Source organism: Homarus americanus, unplaced genomic scaffold (genome assembly GCF_018991925.1).
Source record: "Homarus americanus isolate GMGI-L3 unplaced genomic scaffold, GMGI_Hamer_2.0 scaffold30535, whole genome shotgun sequence".
In the NCBI taxonomy this organism is placed as follows: Eukaryota; Metazoa; Arthropoda; class Malacostraca; order Decapoda; family Nephropidae; genus Homarus; species Homarus americanus.
Window position 1 is genome coordinate 15,166,132 of NW_024732440.1, and position 26,633 is coordinate 15,192,764.

The 26,633-nt window shown below is 42.2% G+C and overlaps 1 protein-coding gene across 1 annotated transcript in view; it reads left to right on the top strand.

Moving 5' to 3' along the window:
* Positions 1-26,633, top strand: part of LOC121868861 (cell adhesion molecule 4-like) — a 75,485-nt gene that overhangs the window by 40,281 nt on the left and 8,571 nt on the right. The window contains exons 2-4 of the mRNA XM_042369855.1: positions 23,167-23,369; positions 24,834-24,969; positions 25,788-25,921. Of these exons, the coding sequence (XP_042225789.1) occupies positions 23,167-23,369; positions 24,834-24,969; positions 25,788-25,921 (473 nt within the window). The remainder of the gene's footprint in view (positions 1-23,166; positions 23,370-24,833; positions 24,970-25,787; positions 25,922-26,633) is intronic.

Below are 26,633 nucleotides of genomic sequence, written 5' to 3' on the forward strand. Positions count from 1 at the left end.
TCCAGAGTTCCAGCACTTACTACAAAGTTGCTAAGCTTGTTCCACTCGTCCACCACCCTATTTGTGAACCAGTTTCTTATCCAACTCAAATCCATTGCCACGAGTCCTATCCTGCTCGGATATTATAAGAACTTTATCTATATCTCCTTTATTGATTCCTTTCACCCACCTAAATACTTTTATCATATCTCCCCGCACTTCTCGTCTTTCTAGGGAATGCAAGTTTAGTTTCTTTAACCTATCTCGATATGGGTGATGGGTGGGTGATGGGTGGGTGATGGGTGGGTGATGGGTGGGTGATGGGTGGGTGATGGGTGGCTCTGTGTGATGGGGGATGGGGCTATAGGAGATGGGACTTAGGGGGATGGGAGTGTTATTAAGGAATGCGGGGAATGAATGGAATGGAAGATAAATAATAAGTCAGAGGGAGAAAAAAAACGAAAGGGAAATAGGGGAATGAAAGAGGTGGATGAAGCAAATAGCAATGTATGCAAGGAAGAGAAAGACACGAGGAAAATTTTAACGATGGAAAGGAAGAAGTGGAACAGAAGATAAACATGGAGTAAGAGAAGAGGAAGGTGGGGGTAATGAAGAAGTAAATGGACAAAATATGAAGGAGAGTAAGGTAGAGAGATTGAGGATGAAAGGAAGGAGGAAAGTAGGACGAGAAGATAAAGAGGAGGAAAGGGAATAATGAGAAGTAAATGAGGTGATAAAGGCAGTAGGAAGAGAAGGTAAGAGAAAGGACAAGGAGGAATAAGAAGGAAATGAAGAATTAATACTGAATTGGATACAGAGAGAGAGAGAGAGAGAGAGAGAGAGAGAGAGAGAGAGAGAGAGAGAGAGAGAGAGAGAGAGAGAGAGAGAGAGAGAGAGAGAGAGAGAGAGAGAATATGAAGAAGATGAAGAGGCGAGAAGATGGAGAAAGAAACGTGATAGAAGAGATGGCACACACACACACACACACACACACACACACACAGTGGAGGAGAATACTGGTGTGGTCAGATAAACACAATGTAAACACCTCCTCCCTGACATAAGCGGCGCCATATGCAAGAGCTATCCTGAAAATGGAATGACATTGATGACATTTGTATTAACTTGAGATTAATGACAAGGTAAACACGATCATTAGCATGGCAGGTGAAGTATATAGAGTATTGTGGTGTTTATTGTCTCCTGAATATATTGTAAGGACTCGTAGGCAAGTATCGAACGAGAGAAGAAATACCTATAGATACGCGTAATTTGATGGTGTTAATGTAATGGTCAAGAAATTATAAACGAGAAGCGACGCTGGATAGGATTAGAATCCCTGTACAAATGGATTCAGTCCTTTATACAGGGTAATAGCATTAGATTCCTTGTTTTAATGATGGCAGAACCTCTTGTGGGGTGGGGAGGATTAGTTCCCCTATACTAATGATGACAATCCTCTCTGTACGATACAAAATTAAATAATTTTTAAATTTTTTTTAATACATGTATATGTAACTGTATGTAAATGTAACTATATGTATATGTAACAATATGTAGATATAAATAATGTATATATAGGCTATACTATAACTGAGACTGGGTCGAATAGGCATATTATATACATAGTTGTGTACACATTCAAAACAGAATGTTAATCAAAACCACGTATATAAACCATTACCTGATAACATCTTACTAGGGAATTATTAACTTAAAACTAAAATTAGCGTCAATCAAGTTCTTTTCATCAATAACTAACGAGCCGTGTGTCCCCTACTCAACAAGGTGCCAGCCGCATGATAACCTCGGTACCTCCGTCAGCTCCGAGAGACACACGGCCCTTCAGCTCTGACTCTTCTACAGCAGGATCTTCAGTGTGTAATCTACGCATTATATTGCCTGGGTACGCCAACACGACGGAGAAACGGACATACGAAAGTAGCATTCATACTCACTCCTCTATTGTCCTACGTGTCACCGTGTCCATGGGGCGTGACCTTCTACTCCGTGTCCGCCGCCGCCGCTTCCCTTATCATGCAAATGAGGCGAGAGGAATGAGTAGGGCGAGCCCGAAAATGAGTTGGGATAATAGAATGAGTGAATATGCTGGTGAGAGGGGAGGAGGGGGGGAGAAGAGGGGAGAGGGGCACAATAGAAGGGAGAGGGAGAATGAGAGAGGGGGGAGAGGTTTGTTGTACAGAAGAAATAAGGAGGAAGGATGTTATAACTTTCTTCTCACTTCCTTTATGTCTTTCCTCCTCTCTCTCTCTCCTTCCATCTCTCTCTCTCTCTCTCTCTCTCTCTCTCTCTCTCTCTCTCTCCAGTATTTAACAGGTGGTGCAGGTAAGGTGTGGCGGTGTCACTCGGAGGTGGTGGGAGAGTGAGGGAGGTGTCACTTGGTGTACTGGTGGTAGATCTCTCCCTCTCACTGTACTTATATAAAGGACTCCCTAAACCTAACCTAACCTAACCTAACCTAAGCTAACCTAACCTAACTCAACCCAACCCAACCCAGCCTAACTTAACTTAACTTAAGCTAAGGAAATCTAACCTAACCTAACTTAACCTAAACTAAATCCTGGAGTCTTTAGCAGGAAAACAAAAGACAATAACTATCATGGTGGCCACATTTATCTGGTCTGTGTCCGAGGCTCGTTAAGACACAACAGCTCTGGTCTGTGTCCGAGGCTCGTTAAGACACAACAGCTCTGGTCTGTGTCCGAGGCTCGTTAAGACACAACAGCTCTGGTCTGTGTCCGAGGCTCGTTAAGACACAACAGCTCTGGTCTGTGTCCGAGGCTCGTTAAGACACAACAGCTCTGGTCTGTGTCCGAGGCTCGTTAAGACACAACAGCTCTGGTCTGTGTCCGAGGCTCGTTAAGACACAACAGCTCTGGTCTGTGTCCGAGGCTCGTTAGGGCTGAACAACAGATCGTCGAGACTTAGTGATCATTAGCTGCATCGATGAGGGCGGAGGAATATAATTCTCTCAGTGGATGTCACAGTCAGTCAGTCAGTCAGTTACTCATTCATTCAGTCAGTTAGTCAATTAGTCAGTCAGTTAGTCAATCAGTCAGTCAGTCAGTTAGTGAGTTAGGATTTATATGACTCGGTTCGGATTGGCTTCAGGGATGTGTTGGATGACTGAACAGCTTCTAGTAGTGTGTTAGAGATGTGTTGGATGACTGAACAGCTTCTAGTAGTGTGTTAGAGATGTGTTGGATGACTGAACAGCTTCTAGTAGTGTTAGGGATGTGGTTTGGATGACGGAACAGCTTCTAGTACTGTTAGAGATGTGTTGGATGACTGAACAGCTTCTAGTAGTGTTAGGGATGTGGTTTGGATGACTGAACAGCTTCTAGTACTGTGTTAGAGATGTGTTGGATGACTGAACAGCTTCTAGTAGTGTGTTAGAGATGTGTTGGATGACTGAACAGCTTCTAGTATTGTGTTAGAGATGTGTTGGATGACTGAACAGCTTCTAGTAGTGTTAGGGATGTGGTTTGGATGACTGAACAGCTTCTAGTACTGTGTTAGAGATGTGTTGGATGACTGAACAGCTTCTAGTAGTGTGTTAGAGATGTGTTGGATGACTGAACAGCTTCTAGTAGTGTTAGGGATGTGGTTTGGATGACTGATCAGCTTCAGACATATGAAATAATAAATGAAAATCAGGATACGTCTTTACGGGACAGTTTACAGTTGGTATTTGCTGAGTCATCTTTATTTTGATTATCTGGGGGGAAACTATAGATTATAAAGGTATTGTGATGGTGGTACGCGTCACAGTGGATTAATTTAGATTTTTATTTGTATTTGTTAATTATTTTATTTTATTTATTTATTTATCCTTTGGGTCTCTTGTCATTTTTTTTCCTTTGAGTTTTTTGTTTATAGTTGTGTTTAATCTTGTTCCTTCATTCGTTATTATTCTTCGTTCCCTGTCTAGTTCCCTCTTCTTTCTTTCTGACTTCCTTCTCCCCTTCTCCATTTTCTCCTCCTCCTCGCTATAACCACTCATCTCTCCCTTCTCTCAATCACTACTAACTCCATCGTTCCCTCCCCATCACCTCCCACTCCCCTATCACCACTCTCTATCTCCCTATCACCACCCTACCTCCCCATCACTCACTCTCTACCTCCCTCACCGTGATCAATCGTTAATTTCTCCCTTTCTCTTTCATCTATTTCATGCTTGTTACGTCCTGTTTCTTTTCCGTTTTTCTTCTCCTCCATACTGTTCTTCCCTTTATTGGTGGACACGGTTCATTGTGGACGATACTCTCCATTATATGAAGTCCTTTGTTCGGGCAGTCAACGCTGGTCTCTAGAAACTCGCTCACAGGATCAAGGGAGGGGAGGAGGACGGAGCCTAGACATGCTCCTCTATCTCAACTCTAGGATGAGGGATGGTGAGAGGCTGTGTCCATAGAGGAAATGAGAGATGAAGAGATTTGTTTTTCTCAGGTTTATGTTTAACTAGAATAGGAATTAATAATGGTGGACGGAGTTCAGGAAAAGGAATCTGGATGTTTGTTGTTTTTATTTCCAGTTTATGTAACAGATGATAAGGGTTTTCGAAACAGGTTACATAGAAAAGGAATAATGAGTGGGTATTTTCATTTGTAATTTGAGTAAATAAATATAAGAAATATTGTTTTCTTGGTGGGTTAGGTCAAAGGGGCAGAAATATTCGGTACCTGTTGCTGTCATTCCTCGTTTATGTAACTAGAGGACAGGGGTTCGATTGAAATTGGATTACCTATGAAAAAAAAAAACAATCGATAAATTATATTTTTTGGGACATCAGTAAATAAACGAAATAAGAATGGATAATCTTAACTTAAAAGGAACAAAAACTGGACACCTATTGTAATATTCCTCTTCAATATAACTCGAAAACAAGGGTTCGAGAGAGGATGATTATACAGCAGAGATGATGAAGGTGTAACGAAGGGGCGCCACTTGACTACTCTGAAAAACTTAACGAAATCTTTGTTGATGTTTTCGTTTTACTGTGTGTGTGTGTGTGTGTGTGTGTGTGTGCTTAAAAACGGTGTCATGTCAAGCTATATGTGTAAAACATTCATATTTCCCCAAAACGTTATCTCCACCACCACCATTCTCACTCTCCATCCCACCTCCACCTCTAACCTCCCACCCCCACCTCTAACCTCCCACCCCCACCTCTAACCTCCCACCCCCACCTCTAACCTCCCCCCTCACCTCAACCTCTAACTTATCTCTCACCCCATCTCACACCTCACCTTCACCTCCACCTCTACCCCTACTCCTAGCCTCCATCCCTATCCTTCACCTCCCCCCCTGCCTCTTACATTCGACCCTCACTTATAATCTCCACCCCCACTACCCAACCTTCACCCTCACCCCTAATCCAACCTTCATCCTCATCTCTCACCTCCACCTCACCCCTCACCTCATCCTCCACCAACAATAACCTCACACGCCACTAAGGGTAAAAGAGAAGGGAAATAGCTCCCCTCAGGCCACACACGCCAGTTTGCGACACCTGCTGTGGGCCGCTGGTCGCCCACGGTGATGGCTGGCTCAGGTAGTTTATGTCATCACTGAGTCAAGTAATGATTTCTGAACTGCTGTTTTTGCTGGTGGTGTTTACCTGTTATTTTGTTAGTGCTGTGTCATGCTAAGTATAGCACTGGGGAAAAGTCTGGTTATACGTTTTGTGTATATATGTACAGTATATATATATATATATATATATATATATATATATATATATATATATATATATATGCAGAACCTTAAAGAGATTTTATCAGATTTATCTTATCCACGTTTTCATTGTGGATCTACATGATATATATATATATATATATATATATATATATATATATATATATATATATATATATATATATATATATATATATATATATATATATATATAATACTAAGTTCTTCCGTTCATATGAAGAGTAAACTTCCTGGGCTTCATTTTAAATGCGTCTGATAAAACCTTTCATGATTGACTGCAGTTATGTACAAAACTCTCTTGATGAAGGTGAAGGTGGATAAAAATGTTTCTAATGAATTCTGGTCAGTTTTAAAACGTCCTTGGCGGCAGGTGAGGCTGGCCCACACACGCCTCAATAATACACTTCTTACTCGTGAAAAATGTAAGCAAAGAAATCAGGATTTTCAGAGACTCATGTTAAATATTTCTGTTTATTTTGCAGAAGAGAACACAGGGAGTCTCGGTGCATAATAGAAACCATTCTGCCATCGTATTTGTATCGTGGCTCATGGTGTGCTGAGAGAAACACACACACACACACACACACACACACACACACACACACACACACACACACACACTAATGATAGCTTCTAACTCTCAACTTCACCTGAATTTGTACATGTCCTTCTAAAAATCAAATGCTGAAGTGAGTGAGTGACGACTGTCTCTTATTCCATGGTTCCTTTATACAGGGTGGGTGAAAATAACACAAAACATACGAAATTGACTGAAAATATGTGGTTCTTATTTTACAGTGGGGGTTCAAAGGGTCAGAGATGAAGAAAATGTAAAATATTTTTTCTATATGTATTTTGGTGGATTACAGGTTATAGTATATTGTGAATGTTTTGTATTTTAGAGAGTTAGAACTTAGGGAAATATACTCGTAAAAAAGTCCACCGTGTAAAGTTGCTGCCATATAGACTCTTGATGAGATGAATCCAACCCAACCCAACCCAACCCAACCCAACCCAACCTAACCTAACCCAACCTAACCTAACCTACTAACTTCACCTCACTTGACCTAACTTAACTTTACTTAACCTAACCTAACCTAATCTAAACTAAACTAACCTAACACCTTCAGTTAACGTTAGGGTGGTTAACCTTCAGGTGATATTATGAGTCATTTTCCTCTTGGTGTTAGTATCAGTGTTTGTTTATATCCTGTAACTCTTGTGTTGTACAGGGTGGAACAAAAGTTACTAAACAGTTGTAGATTTCTATTAAAACAAGGAACCAGAAGACCATTAACAAAAAATCAATCAATGTTAATTACAGAAACGAACTGGACACATTCTTATGCTCTTCTTTTATTTACTAAGGAATCAATCTATTTATTTATATACAGATGCTAAAAAAATAAACATTTAATAACTTTTGCTCCACCCTGTACAGTGAAACCACCATATAACGGACTTCTCACTCCATTTATTCCGTTAAATGGGGTCATACCTAACGGACCCTCGTTACAACGGAATTTCCTCTCCATATAGTCCGTTAAATGGAGGTTTACACATCTATGGGACCCTTTATATAACGGAATTTCCTCTCCATATGGTCCGTTAAATTGAGGTTTCACTGTAATATGTACACAGGTGTTATTATCATTTAACAGGAAGAAGATTAAGTTTTAAGGCTCTTCATATATTTGAGGATATATGCGAGTTTACCGTCATCTAGTCATCACCGTTTATCAGGTTAATGAACAGCTTGGCTGACTAATTGCTTGTCTGATTGACGAGTGATTGACTGGGGGCAACTTTTCGCCTTCAGAAATAATAATCTTCTTTACCGACCCCCACAGCAACCCGTCCAGCCACCCCCCCCAGTCCCCACCCACCAAGCAGCCCTGCCAGGCGTACGATTATTTTCACAACAACAACAACAACATGTAATATACGTTTCAACTACAATTCATCGTAAAATATAATAAATTTCGTAATACTGATGATTTTTATTTGTGTTGTTATGATGATTATTAGTAGAAAGATCACTCACCGAACAGTACGATATCTTGGTTGAATCTTAAGTTTACACCCAAGTAGCCAGTCAATCAAGGGCGGCGGGCAGTGTAGGTGTAACTGTGACGGAGGGAAGATATGAAGTGCTGTGAAGATAATGTTGTTGATGACGCATTCTAATATAGCCCTTAGAACTAGAGGTTAGAATGGCTCTTTTATCAAATCTAATTTGACATAAAGAAGAGAAAGGAGACAAACAGGCAGTCAGGCAGAGATTATGAGAGAGAGAGAGAGAGAGCCAGTCAGAGAGAGATTATGAGAGAAAAAAAGAGATGAGAGAGTCTTCACCACATAGGGTCGCACCCTCCCTGCACCAGGCTGGGTCACGTGTGTATTGACGTGCTCGGGCTGCTTCAGGAAGTGTACCTGTGTTAGACCTTGACCGAAGCTCACCGCATCATTAGGTGTAACCGAATGTATGTGTGTAATAATAATAATAATAATAATAATAATAATAATAATAATAATAATAATAATAATAATAATAATAATAATAATAATAATAATAATAATAATAATAAACGGTTTATTAATAGAGGTGCAGCCGGTGGCTGAAAATATACAAACTTACATTTGATTTAGACATAATGATATGCGTTGAATACATTTACAGGGCTGTACAGTACATAAATCAGGAGTTGTTTATTATTTCAACAATAGATGGGATGGTGCTGTTCTTATATCTATCAGTTCGGGCTCTTATGGGCTGAATTTTGTTGTAGTGGCGGACTAAGGGAGGTGGGCGGGGACTGCTGGTGGCAGGTGGCGATGACGAGGATGGTGCAGTAGTCCACTGCCAAACCTTGCTAGTGCTTGGTGGTGGAGGTCACTGAGGGATGGCATTTCCAGGGTGGAGAGAGCATTGTTGTGGCCGGAGTAGTCTGCGCCGAGCATGATTCTGCAGGCGTTTCTCTGTACCTTCTCTAGCTGCGTTGTTGGGTAGAGGTGTGTGTGTGTGTGTGTGTGTGTGTGTGTGTGTGTGTGTGTGTGTGTGTATGACGACCTGTGGCGTAATGGTCAGCATGCTCTCCTAGCAAGCGAGGGGACCTGGGTTCAATCCTCGGACTGGATGAAACTATGGGCAAGTTTCTTTACGCCATTTGCCTCTGTCTACCCAGCAGTAATTGGGAACCTGGATGTTAATCGATTTGTGGATCTTGTTCCGGGGTAATGGTTAGCCAATGCAGTTGGCGAGTTGTCCGGTCTTATCGGACTATTCCTTGACACTGGGTCAGAGAGACAAATAAGAGAGAGAGAGAGAACATTCAGAAATACCTGTACATAAAATACAGGTAAACACATACACACAGACACACACATACATATACACACACACCCATTAAACATACACAAGGTCAGCGTCAGTTTTTTGCATGGGTGACAACATCATTAAAACTGCTGACGTTGCTGACATTTACTTTCGAGATTTTTAACCCAATGTGAACCTGATCTACACTCACTGTTATAGCTCATTATTCTGAGTCAACTCCACCAGACGTTGTTGTGAGTGGGGAGTTTTGCAATCACATGAAATCACATAAAGTCATATACAATCACATGAAATCACATAGTCACATACTTGTATACTCACATAAAATTGAATATAATAAAAAAATCAATCACATATAAATCACACACAAATTATATATAAATCACATACAACCACATACAATCACGTTCAGTATGAGAGCCAGGTCTAAGTATGTGGTAGAGTGCAGTTGGTGTTTATAACGATAGTATGTTATGTTGTTATTGTTGTTGTTGTTAGTGTTGTAGATTCTCTCTCTCTCTCTCTCTCTCTCTCTCTCTCTCTCTCTCTCTCTCTCTCTCTCTCTCTCTCTCTCCGTTTCTCTTATTGATTCCTTTACTACTCTCTGTCTCTCTCTCTATCTCTCTGCCTCTCTCTGTGTCTCTCTATCAGTGTGTGTGTGTGTGTATGTGTGTGTGTGTGTGTGTCCACTTTGACGTTATTTGTGGACATTTATCCCACCAAGTCTGGGTGCCAATAGACAAGAGACAACCAGACAAACAAGAGGCAGACTTGGAAACTAACCCTCTCCTCGTTCCCCCGTCTAAAAAAAACAAACAAACAGACCCCCTGCGCCTCCCTGCCCCCCCCCCCAAAACACAAAGCAAAAACAATAACAATAACAAAAACTCCACGTGAAATAATTTTTTTTTACCTATAAGGACAGGTAAGAAAAGTAATCAGAGGTTACCTAATACAGTCATTCACCACTCACCTAATACAGTCATTCACCAACTAATACAGTCATTCACCAACTAATACAGTCATTCACCAGTTATATAATACAGTCATTCACCAGTTACATAATACAGTCATTCACCTACTAAAATACAGTCATTCACCAGTTATATAATACAGTCATTCTGATTCCATATAATACTGATCATTCACGGAGATTTACCTATTGCTGAGTCATTCTTTAGTTACCCTCCAACATCGTGACACTGATTCTTGGCCCTCGTGATTTCCTTGGCAATGGTGCAGCTCGATGATTCTTGACCTCGAAGTTCTTGACCTCACCGTGATTCTTAGCCTAGTAGATCCTGGCCTCGTAGTCCTTGGCATCGGCGTCCGCTTGGCCTCGTGATTCTTGGCCTCGTGATCCTTGGCCTCGTGAATCTTGGCCTCGTGAATCTTGGCCTCGTGATCCTTGGCCTCGTGAATCTTGGCCTCGTGATCCTTGGCCTCGTGATCCTTGGCCTCGTGACCCTTGGCCTCGTGATCCTTGGCCTCGTGATCCTTGGCCTCGTGATCCTTGGCCTCGTGACCCTTGGCCTCGTGATCCTTGCCCTCGTGATCCTTTAGCTTTTGTTTACACGAGCTCGCTGAAGAGAGGCCCCAGGTCTAATAGGTCCCAGGTTTAATAGGCCCCAGTTCCAATAGGTCCCAGATCTAATAGGTCCCAGTTCCAATAGGTCCCAGATCTAATAGGTCCCAGATCTAATAGGTCCCAGTTCCAATAGGTCCCAGATCTACACAGGGTCCCAGTTCCAATAGGTCCCAGATCTAATAGGTCCCAGATCTAATAGGTCTCAGATCTAATAGGTCCCAGTTCCAATAGGGTCCCAGGATCTTAATAGGTCCCAGTGTGTGTGTGTGTGTGTGTGTGTGTGTGTGTGTGTGTGTGTGTTGATATATCTATATGTATTCTGTAAATCAAAACAAGGCAATTCTTCCTGTACACACACACACACACACATGATTTCTCTTCCTTGACATCTCCATCTCCAGGCCAGAGGAAAGACAGCCCCCCCCCGCCCTTCCTCCCTCATTTTATCTCCCGGGGACCAGAGAGACGAGAGACAATCCTCCCCCCATGCTTTGTTGACTCCATAACCTGCTTTCAGACGACCCTTCAAATGCATTCTGGGGACGTCTTTAAAAAGCATTCCCAGAGGCTTTAAAATGACACTGAGAGCCTTTAAAAACGAACCTTTAAGATGGCAGACAGGGGCATAGAGGGTTGTGGCGCGTAAGAGTGTAGTGGCGCGAGAGATATTTCATTCGTTGTAAAGGATCAGAATAGCCTTCAAAAACAAACTCACTCCATCATGAGCTGCCAAGGCCTGTGTGATCCCAATGAGGGTTTATCACTGGTGGTTCCCGTGTCTATTAAATGTTTATTGGGGTGTTCGCTGACGATTGGTTCTGGAGAGGTGGTGGGTGACACGTGGGTTGTGGTGTTGCTCTTGTTGTTGTTGTTGTTGTGTTCTCGTGGGTGTTGTGTGTTTATGTATGTACGTACACACACACACACACACACACACACACACACACACACACACACACACACACGTGGGAATTGATAAATATGTTATTTCCTGGTGGCGATAAAGACCCCTTAATAATGACACGTGCCAACAGTTTTTTTCCTAAGCAATACATACATACATACATACATACATACATACATACATACATACATGCAAACATAAGGAACACTTACTTACGTTGTTCTTAAAATTTTTTAAATAAAATTATGTAAAAGTGTAAAAGCGAGTGAATAGAGAAGTAGAAAAAAACAAACAAATATTTAACTACACAATATATAAGACGTAAAAGTTAATAAAGGATATAAGAGAGGATGTAAATTATGTAAATAAAATTATGTAAATGCTGATGTAAAAGTGTAAGTGAATTTATGTATAAAATATAAAGAAAATGTAATTAAAAATAAGACACCGCACTACCACCACCACCACCACAACATTACCACTACTGCAGCACTACCACATCAACACCACCACAACACCACCATATCAACACCACCATATCAACACCACTACAACAACACTACCATATCAACACCACCACATCAACACCACCACAACACCACCATATCAACACCACCATATCAACACCACTACAACAACACTACCATATCAACACCACCACAACACCACCACCACATCAACACCACCCCAACAGCACCACACCATCACAACACCACCACCACATCAACAGCACATCAACACCACCACACACAACTACACACTGTCAAAGAGAACCCTTAAAACTGTAATTGGGAAAGAACTTATTAATAGATTTAACGCAAGTAGACAAGTGCAAACAGGTACTAGTCGATCCATTGTTTACCATGATGAGATGTATCAAGTGAAACATGTATATGGGGCAAGTAACAAGATCACTAGATTACAAGATGTAACCGCTAGACTAAGGTTAGGATATAAGTACCTCTGGCAGTATGTTCCTCAACCAGATGTGAACAAGACTAAATGTGAAGTGTGTGGTCAAACATATGGCCACACTCAAACACTACGTCCTCGGCTGTGTGAAGAAAGAACCTTTTAGGGACAGGTCCAAGCACACTGTGTGTGAAATTGTGAAATTGCACAACGCTTTATCTCTAAAAGCAAGATAGCCGACATATTAAGATTGTATCCACTTTTTTGCACTTAGTAGTTACAGTAAGTATATCAGTTTCCATGTACTTAAATACCTCTCACGCAAATGTGAATAACAAAGTGTGTGGCCAGACATACTGCCTCACATTCTGTACTCACGCAGTTGCGAATAAGTTACCCTTTATGTATAGAACTAAACCAAGAATTTATTTGAAATACTCTGTAACATTCAATGTCATAATATCCTGACCACGGGGGTTAGTTATACTGACCCTTTGTGAACTCTACTCTGTAATCCTTTTGCGCTAACCGCTCACAGGATGAGTATGGGGTGCACAATAAACTAGTCACCGTGAATGGCAAAAAAACAAAATGTATATACTCACAAGGGCAGCCACCAGCACCGCCACTGTAGCCACCGATTAGTCTACCACCAAACACGACTCTTGCTCAGAGGAAGGTTGCCTACCACCTGAAGAATCTCCACCCCAGTTTATTTCACCTAAAGAGCAACCACCTAACCTAACCCAACCACCCTAACGCTAACCTAACCTAAAACTAACCTCCCCCCCCCCGCCCCCAATACTGATAGGATGCTTAAATCTTTAGGTGAAATAGGTTGGGTGGAGATTCTTCAGGTGATCCAAATAATTTCACTTGGGAGGGTTACTTTAATTGACCTCACCTTTACCTCAATTACAGGTATCTAGATTTTTTTATCCCTTAAGATATCAAAAATATAAATGTGGATAAATCTGTCTTGGTTATTTTATTTATTTACCAACGATGAGTTTTACTTGTTGATGGACACGTTATACGATACAGTCTTCATTATAGATAGTCACTCTCTCGACCCTGTTACCCCCAACGCCGGCCCTCCGTCGTCACCACCACCACCAGCACCACCACCACCAGCCCATCGTCACCACCACCACCAGCACCACCACCACCAGCCCATCGTCAACGCCACCAGCTCTCCGTCATCACCACCGGCCATTAATTCTCCAAGAGACAGGAGGACATTAAAGGGTCATGAGTTTCCCTCCACAGGCTCGTCCTCGACACTGTTGCCGAGAATCACCTTGCTGAGTTCCTCCAATTACCTGTTGTTCCGCTCACCTGTCTGTGCTTTGAGAAGGAAGGATGGTGGAGTTCGACCATTAATCTTTACAACATTCTCTGCCGCCTTGTTGTCATGGCAGCTCAAGATGAGGCACAGACGGCAGCTCTTAGCAGCCGTCTGCAATTTGGTCAGAAGAGTTGTAGTTCTGAAGCCGATTCTCCCCTTTATATCCTTCATACAGCGGTGCCTCCAAGACACTCACCTGAGAAAGTGTAATCCATTCACTCTAGGGAGGCCAACAGGGTCATCCCCTCACACCTGCCGCCTCGTATTTTTACTAATGATCATCAAACGACTGAAACAAAAATCGGGGTAACTCAGGTCCTCCTAAGACAAGAGCCAAGGGAGGACCCTTAATAGTTGTCAATTAAAACTACCGCCCTTACAGCACTGGTTATTATATCTCACCACTGAAGGAGCTCGAGAAACTTGATTTTTCACGTCCAAACAAACCCCACCAGTGATCCTGTGCGACCAAACCCATTTACTGACGTTGACTCAAATTTTCTATAAATGCAGCCAATGTTTCCTCAGTGATGCGGAAGTGATTTATTTCTTCAATTCTTCAACCTATGTAAATTATTCCTGAAGACATTATCCATCAGGAATCCTTATAACAAATAATATAATCAGAGGGATTTAAGCCCAGCGAGTGTTGTGGCCAAGACCAGTCAGTTCTACGTCGTTCAGAATATCGGTAGTCGAACAATGGTTAAAGTGGATGTTTGTTGAGTGAGCCACGTGAGAGATTTGGGTGAGCTGCCAGTGAGTATTTCCTGTACACGTGTAATGTGTCTGGTGTTCTCCCTCACTTCCTGCCAACAACATCCTTCTTATTGTCCAACACAACACCACACTTTTTCAAACCTGTTCACTAAACTCTCAATTGTTGATCTCCAATGGTTAGTCTCTGTTGTCTTGTCACACTCACAACTCACGCTACACCGTAATAACACACGCCGGTTATGATACACATTTCCACACAAGACACAACATTGCTCACTGATTAACACCCTCTTACTTCATGCCAGGGACCACCACTAATTGATAATAAACACCCTAGTCTTACGTTTTCTCTGACACTACATTTAATAATTTCAGTTTAATGAATATAAACATCTAAAACTATACCGCTTCTTTATGATAACATTATTATATATAATCTTAGATAACTTACATAGGCAGTACTTTAAGTTTGCCTTGTGATGAGACATTTACCCTAAGGTGGCTGAAGCTACAACTTGACCGAGTAGTGTTGTAGGGTGACTGAAGCTACAACTTGACCGAGTAGTGTTGTAAGGTGACTGAAGCTACAACTTGACCGAGTGGTGTTGTAGGGCTGGTGGCGGTGTTAAGAGTTCAAAGACAATAATGGTTTAACAACAATGTCATCTGACAACTACAACAAAATATATCTATAAATATTGTGAAGGTTCACTCCTGCCCCAATCCTAACAACTGACACACACACATACACACACACACACACACACACACACACACACACACACACACACACACACACACACACGTGCTACATACATACATACATACATAGATACAGTACATCTATAATAGTGTTACGTGGCCTCGGTTCCTATATTTCTGATACATACATACTGGACAGTTGGTTTTCATGCAGTGGAGAGCTCGGTGGCTGGGCTAGTGATGGCACACAGTCGCGTGATGATATGTTTCTAAAGGCATTAACAAAAATCAACAACGTCTCCCTCCCAGACGCCGACCTGTGTCTTGGCTGCTTTAAGCGAACAGTTTTTGCCAAATCAACATGTAGTGTATTGTACAGAGTTCGATATGAGATCCATAAAATGCGGTCAAGTCTGCCACTGGAGGGAGAGAAAGTATGTTTTTATACGTACGATTTTAAATATTCAGACTTTTAGGTAATTTTAACATTTGCAAAAACAATAATGGAGATACAACAATGGTTTATCGATGGTATTGGTAAGAGTTCGCATGCAGCGTCAGCAAGACGTTCGGATCTGCTAAAAAAACAAAACAGAAATCCTATCGTCAAGACATCGAGCGTCCTATTATCCTGAAGGAGGCGTGTCAGGAGGCCAGCGATTCCGGCAGGTGTTCGTGCACGCTCCGACACCTACCGATCAATATGGACGGGATAATACTATGCTTGTGTGTGTATGTGAGACAGAGAACGAAAGAGAGAGAGAAAAAAAATCGCTCGATATCTCTGAAGTAAAGGTTTGAGTCAGCCGTGTGGGAACGATCTTGGGGAAAGTACAAGTTAGGTTTAATTTAATATTTTACCTTCCACAAAATACACCTCCTATATTTAGAGAATTGTAGTACAGTTCCTAAACTTTCATCAATGTCGACTTTATGTTTTTATACAACTGGTTCTCTCGTAGGTGACATGTGAACCAGTTAAGATACAGGAGAGAATTGAGTGGCAGGTGGAAGGCTATGTGAATTATGGCTCACTGTTATTACTACTGAACTGTATTTGGACACACTGTAGTTGAGTTTGTCCTTGTAAAGAATTCAGGTTACAAAGAAACACCGATTACAATAAAAATAATAATAATAATAATAATAATAATAATAATAATAATAATAATAATAATAATAACCTAACCTAACCCAGATAGCGTTAGGGTGATTAATCTTCAGGTGAAATAAGCTGGGGGACGAATCTTCATATGATCCGAAGGAGTAAAATATGAATAAAGGAGACGAAAGGAAGGAGATAGGGAGAAGAATGAATGTTAAGTTGAATGGAGGCAGAAAACAGGGAGTTGGGGATGGTTGTGTCAGCGGATGTAACAATGGAGTGAATCACAGACCCACTGAAGGAGAGAAAGTGATGGATGCATTGAGGAGTGTATGGAGAGAGAGAGAGAGAGACCTCAAAGTGATTTAAACTACATTCATTTGTTTTCTAAAATTTAAAAATAAAAATATCTTTAAAAACGTTACATAAAATTAATATACCACATAAAGATAACTTGAACTTCACTTACGAGTTTGATAATACATAAAAGTTTTATTCTATAACTAAGATATTTTAGAAGTTTCAACAGAACAGTGAAAAGAGAAACAAGTTTAGTGTTTGGTATGTGTGTTGCCACTCCCCCCAAAACTGTCTATACCAAATTGTGTTGAAAAAATATGACACAACGGACGAAACATTTTGACAACCCTACCGAGGCAATAGGAGATATAGTGTTCATTCTGAAATTTATCGATCACCCCATTTATAGATTGTTTGAGTGACTTGCATATTTTCGTAATGACAATGTTGCTCCGGTAATCAAAACATTCATACGATTTTCACGAATAACAATTACGGAATTGTGAATTTTCCTGAGTCACCTGTACTGTATAGTTTTAACATACGACAATACAGGTGAGAATGAAAAAAAACTCACCTGATCTAATTAAGTAAACACGAGGCACTCACTCACCTGATTACACCTGTAGGAATTATTAACCCAGGAGGACAAGTTTCGCATTATTAAGGAGTGAGAAATCTTATGAGAATTATACTAAAGCCTAACACTTCCAGCCAACGCCACAAGAAACTCATTTTAAGACGAGGTTTAATTTCCATCTTTATTAAATTTTCATCGCCGAGGACAAATTCTTATTCTTTTCACTTCCAAGTTAATAAAAAAAAATCTGGGAATATTTGCGTTTATTAATGTTTATAGATGTTTATTGGGTGTGAACAGGTAATAACATTCTTCTTATTACACAGATATTAATTAGGTATGCGATATCCTGTTGGTTTATGGAATCTGTGAGGCTCTGTGGTGATCTGTGAGGCTCTGTGGTGATCTGTGAGGCTCTGTGGTGATCTGTGAGGCTCTGTGGTGATCTGTGGGCTCTCTGTGGTGATCTGTGAGGCTCTGTGGTGATCTGTGAGGCTCTGTGGTGATCTGTGAGGCTCTGTGGTGATGTGTGAGGCTCTGTGGTGATCTGTGAGGCTCTGTGGTGATCTGTGAGGCTCTGTGAGTGGTGTGATCTGTGAGGCTCTGTGGTGATCTGTGGGGCTCTGTGGTGAGTGAGGCTCTGTGGTGATCTGTGAGCTCTGTGGTGATCTGTGAGGCTGTGGTGATCTGTGAGGCTCTGTGGTGATCTGTGAGGATCTCTGTGGTGATCTGTGAGGCTCTGTGGTGATCTGTGAGGCTCTGTGGTGAGTGAGCTCTGTGGTGATCTGTGAGGCTCTGTGGTGATCTGTGAGGCTCTGTGGTGATCTGTGAGGCTCATCTGTGTCTGTGATCTATGAGGCTCTGTGGTGATCTGTGAGGCTCTGTGGTGATCTGTGAGGCTGTGTGGTGATCTGAGGCTCTGTGGTGATCTGTGAGGCTCTGTGTGGTGATCTGTGAGGCTCTGTGGTGATCTGTGAGGCTCTGTGGTGATCTATGAGGCTATGTGGTGATCTGTGAGGCTCTGTGGTGATCTGTGAGGCTCTGTGGTAATCTGTGAGGCTCTGTGGTAATCTGTGAGGCTCTGTGGTGATCTGTGGGGCTCTGTGGTGATCTGTGAGGCTCTGTGGTGATCTGTGAGGCTCTGTGGTGATCTGTGAGGCTCTGTGGTGATCTGTGAGGCTCTGTGGAGGCTCTGTGGTGATCTGTGGGGCTCTGTGGTGATCTGTGAGGCTCTGTGGTGATCTGTGAGGCTCTGTGTGATCTGTGAGGCTCTGTGTGATCCTGAGGCTCTGTGGTGATCTGTGAGGCTCTGTGGTGATCTGTGAGGCTCTGTGGTGATCTGTGAGGCTCTGTGGTGATCTGTGAGGCTCTGTGGTGATCTGTGAGGCTCTGTGGTAATCTGTGAGGCTCTGTGGTGATCTGTGAGGCTCTGTGGTGACCTGTGAGGCTCTGTGGTGATCTGTGAGGCTCTGTGTGAGGCTCTGTGGTGATCTGTGAGGCTCTGTGGTGATCTGTGAGGCCTGTGGTGATCTGTGAGGCTCTGTGGTGATCTATGAGGCTCTGTGGTGATCTGTGAGGCTCTGTGGTGATCTGTGAGGCTGTGTGGTGATCTATGAGGCTCTGTGGTGATCTGTGAGGCTCTGTGGTGAGGCATGATTCATGAAAGTCATAATGATAATAATAATAATAATAATAATAATAATAATTCATCATCACCATCACCCAACCTTAGAAGCATCGTTGAAGTATTGCAGAAGATTTGATGACTCGGCGTAAGACAGAGACAGACAGACAGACAGACAGACAGACAGACAGACAGACAGACAGACAGACAGACAGACATTAGGTGGGAGAGGCAAGGGGAGGGGAGGGGAGGGGGGGGCATTGATCTCCGTTGCCATGGTAATATCTCATTCACCACCACCTGTTTCTTCCTGTTCTGGTCATATTTTTTAAGCACGTCCCCTCTCTCTCTCTCTCTCTCTCTCTCTCTCTCTTCACTCGTCATATATAACTGGGTGTCTCTGAGGGGTAGACTAATATTGTACAGTGGGATGAGGAAGCTACCTTAACCTGCCTCTAATTTAGTCTACCCTTAACGTAATTTAACACTAACTTAACTTTATTTTAACTTAATTTAACCGTAGCTTTACTTAGTGCTAATTTAACTTAACCTTAACTTAATATAACCCTAACATAACTTAACCTACTTCTAGGCTAGTCTACTCTTAACTTAATTTACCCTTAACTTAATCCAAACTTAATCCTAATTTAATTTAACCGTAGCTTTACTTAGCGCTAATTTAACTTAACCCGAACATAACTTAACCTACTTCTAACTAAACTGAATTATAACTTAATTTAACTCGAACTTAACCTACGTCTAACTTAGCCTACCTTTAGCTTAATTCATCCCTAATTTAAATTAATCCTAACTTAACCTTAATTTAACTTAACCTGATTTGCACATCCACACCTCACCCCACTCTTCCTCCTTTACCAACCTCCACCCCCCTCTCATCCCAATCCCACTTCACAAACATTCCTCCATCCCCCTCCAACTCAACTAATACTTCTCCCAATCCCTCTCCCATTCCACCAATACTCCTCCCTCTCCCTCCAATTCATCTAACACTCCTTCGTCTCCCTTCCACTCCACCAAGCCCCTCCCCCCTTCTCCCCTCCCTTCATATGCATCACCCCCCTCCTCACCACCAGTCTACCACCCCCTCCTCACCACCAGTCTACCCCCCCAAAAAAAAACTCTATCTAATTTTATCTCCAATGTAGTACCAATGGACGTACCAGTCTAAGTGTTAAATTTTATTCCATTGTATAAAGTTACATTCGGACTCTAACTCAAGGCAGCAGGTAGTTAAGGCTATTTTTAACATCTCATCTAACCAGGAAAAGTTAATTGTGTGATCCTCTGTTAAATTCTAACTTGAGGGAGAGTAGCGGCTTTATTCTCCATGTGTACGACCTGACATGATAATAATAATGTAAATAAGTAAGAAATTACCCGGAACATTTAGTAATATCTAGGATCTACTTCAGGTTCACCTATATATTTGTTTTATATCTTTTAATGCTGCTCTTTTTTATCACGTATGTCGTAATCACAAAAAAACCCCAACTTAACATTTTCCATTCGATTCCTAAATTTTCCCATTTTATTCTGAACGGGACGATTTTCTTACAGCTTAAGGACAACTCTCACGGCCCAAGAGGTAATATACAGAATAGTCAGAGAAAATACATTGAAACTCCACTCCCCTTCACCTAATGATCCTCAAGTACTTACGTCCTGCTTACGTCCCGGATACTTTTAAGCGTTCAGGTAATATTGCCCGTAAATGTACACTGAGGATTATTATTATCTCTTGTGACGGTATATACAGCTGTGATGCATCTATCTACACCTGTAATGTTGTTTCTAAATTTATAGTGAGACGAGAAGACATTATAATCAGCAAGTTATACGAAGTACATTATATTCTAGTGCTACAATATATACCAGAATATTGAGAGACACGTTTATATTTAACTAAATGAACGTGAGGCAGAGAATTAAGACTTTTTATCTCCCTGACATCATTTAATGGAATATTGCGCTAAACTAGTGAGGAAATGAGAGAGAGGCCCTTATAATATTACCTCTTTAGATATCATCATCAATCAAGTTAGCATTATACGACCTAAACTAATGACAGTAGTGAAGTGAAAGCAAAAGGAACAGCTGTTTATATATATATACATACATATATTCCTACGTCCTATCATTTTCCCTTGACACAAAAAAAAAAACTGAAAACATAACAAAAAACTTAACAACTCACAGCAAACTTTACACCATTACAATTTTTCTCATAGTTAATAATTTTCGCCTCCCAAACAAAAGTCATTTCCTTTTCATATAAGTCAATGTATAATTTTTCTCCCCTTCTGGACACTATTGAACACCAGAACTGAAGATGTTTACGGATTCACTGAGTTCCTTCCTGACTAACGCCTGGACATTTGATTCTTCAAAGCTTAGAAGAAAAAAAAAACATCAGGAGGATAATGTAGGTTTAAATAAGCAAAAACAAACAACAGCAACAACAAACACAAATACAAACAAATACACAAACAAACGAATCCCAACTTTCCTCTACAACAATTTGCATTCAGTCAGTATTGAATAACAGAAGCCTTAATTGACCTAACCTGACCCCTACCTAGCTCCTACCTGACCTAACCTAACCCACACCTGTTGGACACAAGAAATAAGAGACCAACAGGGAGTCGCTTTACTGGACACACAATAAACTCTACTTATTGTCGTGCTCGGCTCTGATACATTGACTTCCTGCCTCGACTGGGGGGTTTCTCTGACTGGGGTCGGACGCTGGGAGGAGATACGGTGCGGTGTGGTACAGGAGACAACCCGGGTCCTCTCTCACGCTTTTCTAACCTAACCTAACCTAACCTAACCTAACCTAACCTAACCTAACCTAACCTAAGCTAACCTAACCTAACCAAGCCTAACCTAACGTGTCAGTCATATTACATCTCTGTGTCTTAGCTTGATTTGATCCACTCAAGAGGACATAGATTACTGGTGGTTCAGAGTCCCAGTGATGGTGAGGTGTCTTGGGAAGCACCAAACACGAAGGCACAATCGTATTACAAGTACATTGCACTCGAGGAAGGTACTAACTCCCCCCTGGATGGTATACCTTTTCCTTGAAGCTTTAACCGTGATCTTTGACCTTAAAAGCATACCAATACTACAGGGCGTTAGAAAAAGTCCCTGTTCACCTGTAATAAATAAGTATATAGTTAGTTACCTTGTCCTAATTACAGTAAATATTGGGAATGGTCACAGTAAATGTAGGAACTGGATACCACTCCCAAGATTAACTGTATACAACAATTGCGTTAATTTTTACAGATGCACAGGAACTTTTGGATCACCTTGTAGAAATAATCAAAGTAACTATACAGGAAAATGCTAAACATGAGGACTGTAGTGTTCTCTTTTTTTTAGGTATATATCACCCGACGTACTTTATATTCTTGCTTAAATGTTTGTTGTATAAATAAAGGATAAAATATATGCAGGTAACACTGACCACCTCACTCACATACACGAGGTCGTAATGTTTAGTTCACTCCTGATGATCAATACCTGAATGTTTTGGTCTTAATGTAAGGGGGATGGGAGGTGGGGAGGGAGGGGGATGTGGGGAGGGTTGGGGACGTGGGGAGATGGGGTGTTAGGGTGTGAGGAGGTGAGGTGGGGGTAGGGAGGTGATGGGTGTGGGTGGGAAGATGGAGGTGGGGAGATGGAGGTGGGGAGGGGAAGATGGAAATGGATTGGTGGGGTGTTAGGAGGGGAAGGCTGGGGGTAGGGTGTCAGTGTTGTTGTTATTGAACTAGTGGGTTAAGTCCAGATGATCAACTTTGTATAATATTACTTGATATAATATAATCAACTTGTTTTAGTCACCTTTGATATGTAAGTGTGTGTGTGTGTGTGTGTGTGTGTGTGTGTGTGTGTGTGTGTGTGTGTGTGTGTGTGTTAACCCCTTGAGTACTATATCCATAGTCCCTAGAATCGATGTCCATAACCTCTTGAGTACAATGACGTTAACCCCTGGAGTATGATGTGCCCAACCCCTTGAGTACGATGTCCCTAACTAACCCCTTGAGTACGATGTCCCTAACTAACCCCTTGAGTACGATGTCCCTAACTAACCCCTTGAGTACGATGACCATAAGGACATCGTACTCAAGGGGGTTAACTATCTTCCCTCCTCATCACGTCTCCTGTACCTCACAATAGTTACTGAGTTAATTAAGTCTGAGGCCAGGTGTTTCCTCTGGCAGGTAGGCGAGTTCAACGTTCAGATTAAACGTGAAAGTTCAATCTGAAAGTTCAACGTGTACTTTTATTCTCCTCGTCAGGTGCGGCGCTTGATTGGGTGAGGTTCAACGTGCCGCGGTGGGCTGCCCGGGGAGGGGAGGCGGTGCTCACCTGTCAGTTCGATCTGGCCGACGACCTACTCTACTCCGTCAAGTGGTACAAGTCTGGCCGGGAGTTCTACCGCTTCGTGCCCGCTGAGAAACCGCCTCAGACCCACTTCCCCTTCCCCGGAGTCACTGTTGATGTGAGTAAACTGACTATAAGGTATAAGGGACATACAAGACACGAAGTATAGACATGCTTATACTATCTTACTTTTGAGTCGAAATTCATTACAATATTTTTTCTGTCTTTGGTAATCTTATAATGAAGTCAGAGTGATCGTTGTGAACTTGTTTGATCCATGATTCATAATACACACGGTAGGAGGAAAGAGGTTCAGTGACTGTGGTACTGGGGATCCTGTTCAGTGAAGAGTAATACTGAGGCGGGTGTAGCCACTTCAGCTGTCAGGCCACGACGAACTTGTTACAGAGACCACAATAACTTTTTTTGTTTGCTATTTGGTACTAGATTTTGCTGTTGTTAGTTGAGGCTAGTGACTGTCATATGGGAGAGAGAGAGAGAGAGAGAGAGAGAGAGAGAGAGAGAGAGAGAGAGAGAGAGAGAGAGAGAGAGAGAGAGAGAGAGAGAGGCTTGAAAAATTAATACTCCTGAGAGAGAGAGAGAGAGAGAGAGAGAGAGAGAGAGAGAGAGAGAGAGAGAGAGAGAGAGAGAGAGAGAGAGAGAGAGAGAGAGAGAGAGAGAGAGAGAGAGAGAGAGAGAGAGGCTTGAAAAATTAATACCCTGAGAGAGAGAGAGAGAGAGAGAGAGAGAGAGAGAGAGAGAGAGAGAGAGAGAGAGAGAGAGAGAGAGAGAGAGAGAGAGAGAGAGAGAGGCTTGAAAAATTAATACTCCTGAGAGAGAGAGAGAGAGAGAGAGAGAGAGAGAGAGAGAGAGAGAGAGAGAGAGAGAGAGAGAGAGAGAGAGAGAGAGAGAGAGAGAGAGAGAGAGAGAGAGGCTTGAAAAATTAATACTCCGAGAGAGAGAGAGAGAGAGAGAGAGAGAGAGAGAGAGAGAGAGAGAGAGAGAGAGAGAGAGGCTTGAAAATTAATACTCCCTCACACATCTCCCACCACCTCACTTCTATCCATTTCCCACCTTCCTCTCATCCCCTCATATCCACTCACTTCCACCTCCCTCTCCCCCACTCACTAACTCACTCCACCTCCCTCTACCCCACTCATTATCTCACTCCACCTCCTCTCACCCACTCACCAACTCACTCCTCTCCCCAACTCACTAACTCACCCACCTCCCTCTCCCCCTCTCACCCACTCGCTTCCACCTCCCTCTCCTCTCACCCACCTGCTTCCACCTCCCTCCCCACTCATTATCTCACCCACCTCTCACCCACTCACTAACTCACTCCACCTCCTCTCCCCAACTCACTAACTCACTTCACCTCTCTCTCCCTCTCACCCACTCGCTTCCACCTCCCTCTCCCCCTCTCACCCACTCGCTTCCACCTCCCTCTCCCCCACTCATTATGTCACTCCACCTCTCTCTCCCCCACTCACTAACTCACTCCACCTCCCTCTCTCCCACTCACTCCACCTCCCTCTCCCCCACTCACTGACTCACTCCTCCTTCCTCCCTATGCCCCCAGACCGAGCAGAGCGACGAGCAACAGGTGGCGCTGAAGGGGGTCAACTTAGATACTGCGGGGCGCTACAAGTGTGAGGTGTTGACGGAGGCGCCTCTCTTCAAGACACTCGTCCGCTCCGCCTTACTGACTGTCTATGGTAAGCTTCTGGGGTGCTGTGAGCTGTGTTCCTGGGGTGCTGTGGTCCTGGGGTGCTGTGTTTCTGGGGTGCTGTGAGCTGTGTTCTTGGGGGTGCTGTGTTTCTGGGGTGCTGTATTTCAGGGGTGCTGTGTTCCTGGTGTGCCGTACCTGACATAGTGTACAGTAATGTTCATGAAGCTCTTGGGTCAAATTTAAATCAAATATAACACGAAAGTTAAGCATGATTTTGAGGAGGACCCACCATTACCTGTCTAGGGTTAATTAAACTCAGGTTAAAGTTACTAGAATTATATATTTTCTAAAGATATCACCAAGGGAACTTTCGCACTTATGAATAGTAATGAGAAAAAAAAAATTAATTCCTCGATATCACAATAAGAAGTTAATTAAATCAGATTGCGGTTTTTTTTGGACAAGATGATATCACCATAGGAACTTTTTCTCTCACCATATTTCCTGTTTATTCTGATTAATTAAATGAATCGTGAATATATTTGTCCACACCAATAGAAAAAATTAAGTTATCAAGGCAAAAGGAAAGGTGAGGGTCTTAGGAGGGATTTAAGCTTGTGTATAATGTTACCTGTAAGAGTCCTCACCTGTCCTCTTGTTTACTATGTAGGGACGGTAGAGGTTAGGTTTGTAATGGGAGGTTCCTTACTTTATTCTCTCTCTCTCTTTCTCTCTCTCTCTCTCTCCACACCCCTCCCCCTCTGTTTCTGTCTCTTTCTCTAACCCTAAGCCACGTCACCATCACCCTGTATTTCCCCCTTACTAACCACCCACCCTTACTCCCCCGTCTTCTCATCACAACAGAACTGCCTGATGGTAACCCGGAAGTCATAGGAGGACAGCATCAGTACAGGCCAGGTGAGACGGTCAACCTTACCTGCCAGGCGCCCAGGTCTATTCCAGCCACCACTCTCACCTGGTATATTAACGACCAACAGGTAAGTTTACACACCTTTAAAATTTTTCAACTCTCCCTCACCTAGTTCATTAAGGTATACGTTTTTGGGACTTAGGTTACGGACTTTTTGAACATTTGAACAACCTTTAATCTTCTCCATTAACGACTTGTAGATAATGTCTCGTGTGATGAGACTGGTGAGATAGGTAATTGTTTTAACAGCATTTGACTGCGAACAGTTTGAACAGGTGAACAACCATAACTTGATAGGTGAAGCTAGTTTGAACATCTTGAAGCTCTCCCGGAGAAAGTTTAACTCTTAATAGTTGAACAAGTTTGAACGGTAGAGGATAAGATTAAATTTATTATTGAACAATTTAACAGCCAAAAGATTGAGTTTACACTGAAAAACTGGAGCTAATTTGAACATTATAAACTAAAACAACAAAAATATCACTGAACATTATGAACATTAAATCAAGCTAAAATAACATTCTGAACACCAACTACTAACACAAAACATAAACATTAACCTAATAAACCACACAAAATATTCCCTCCTTGCTGAGCTTAAGAGAGACACACCTACAGACAACAGAGACTCCAACCTTTAAAACTGAACTCAGAAAACTATTAATAAAAACAGAGGCGGGAACAATACGTCACTGTACTACAACACAAAGGCTAATAAGGCCGCCGTAGGAAGCCCAATCACGTGGATGTACTAGCTCAAGCGTCGGTGAGTCGGTGGA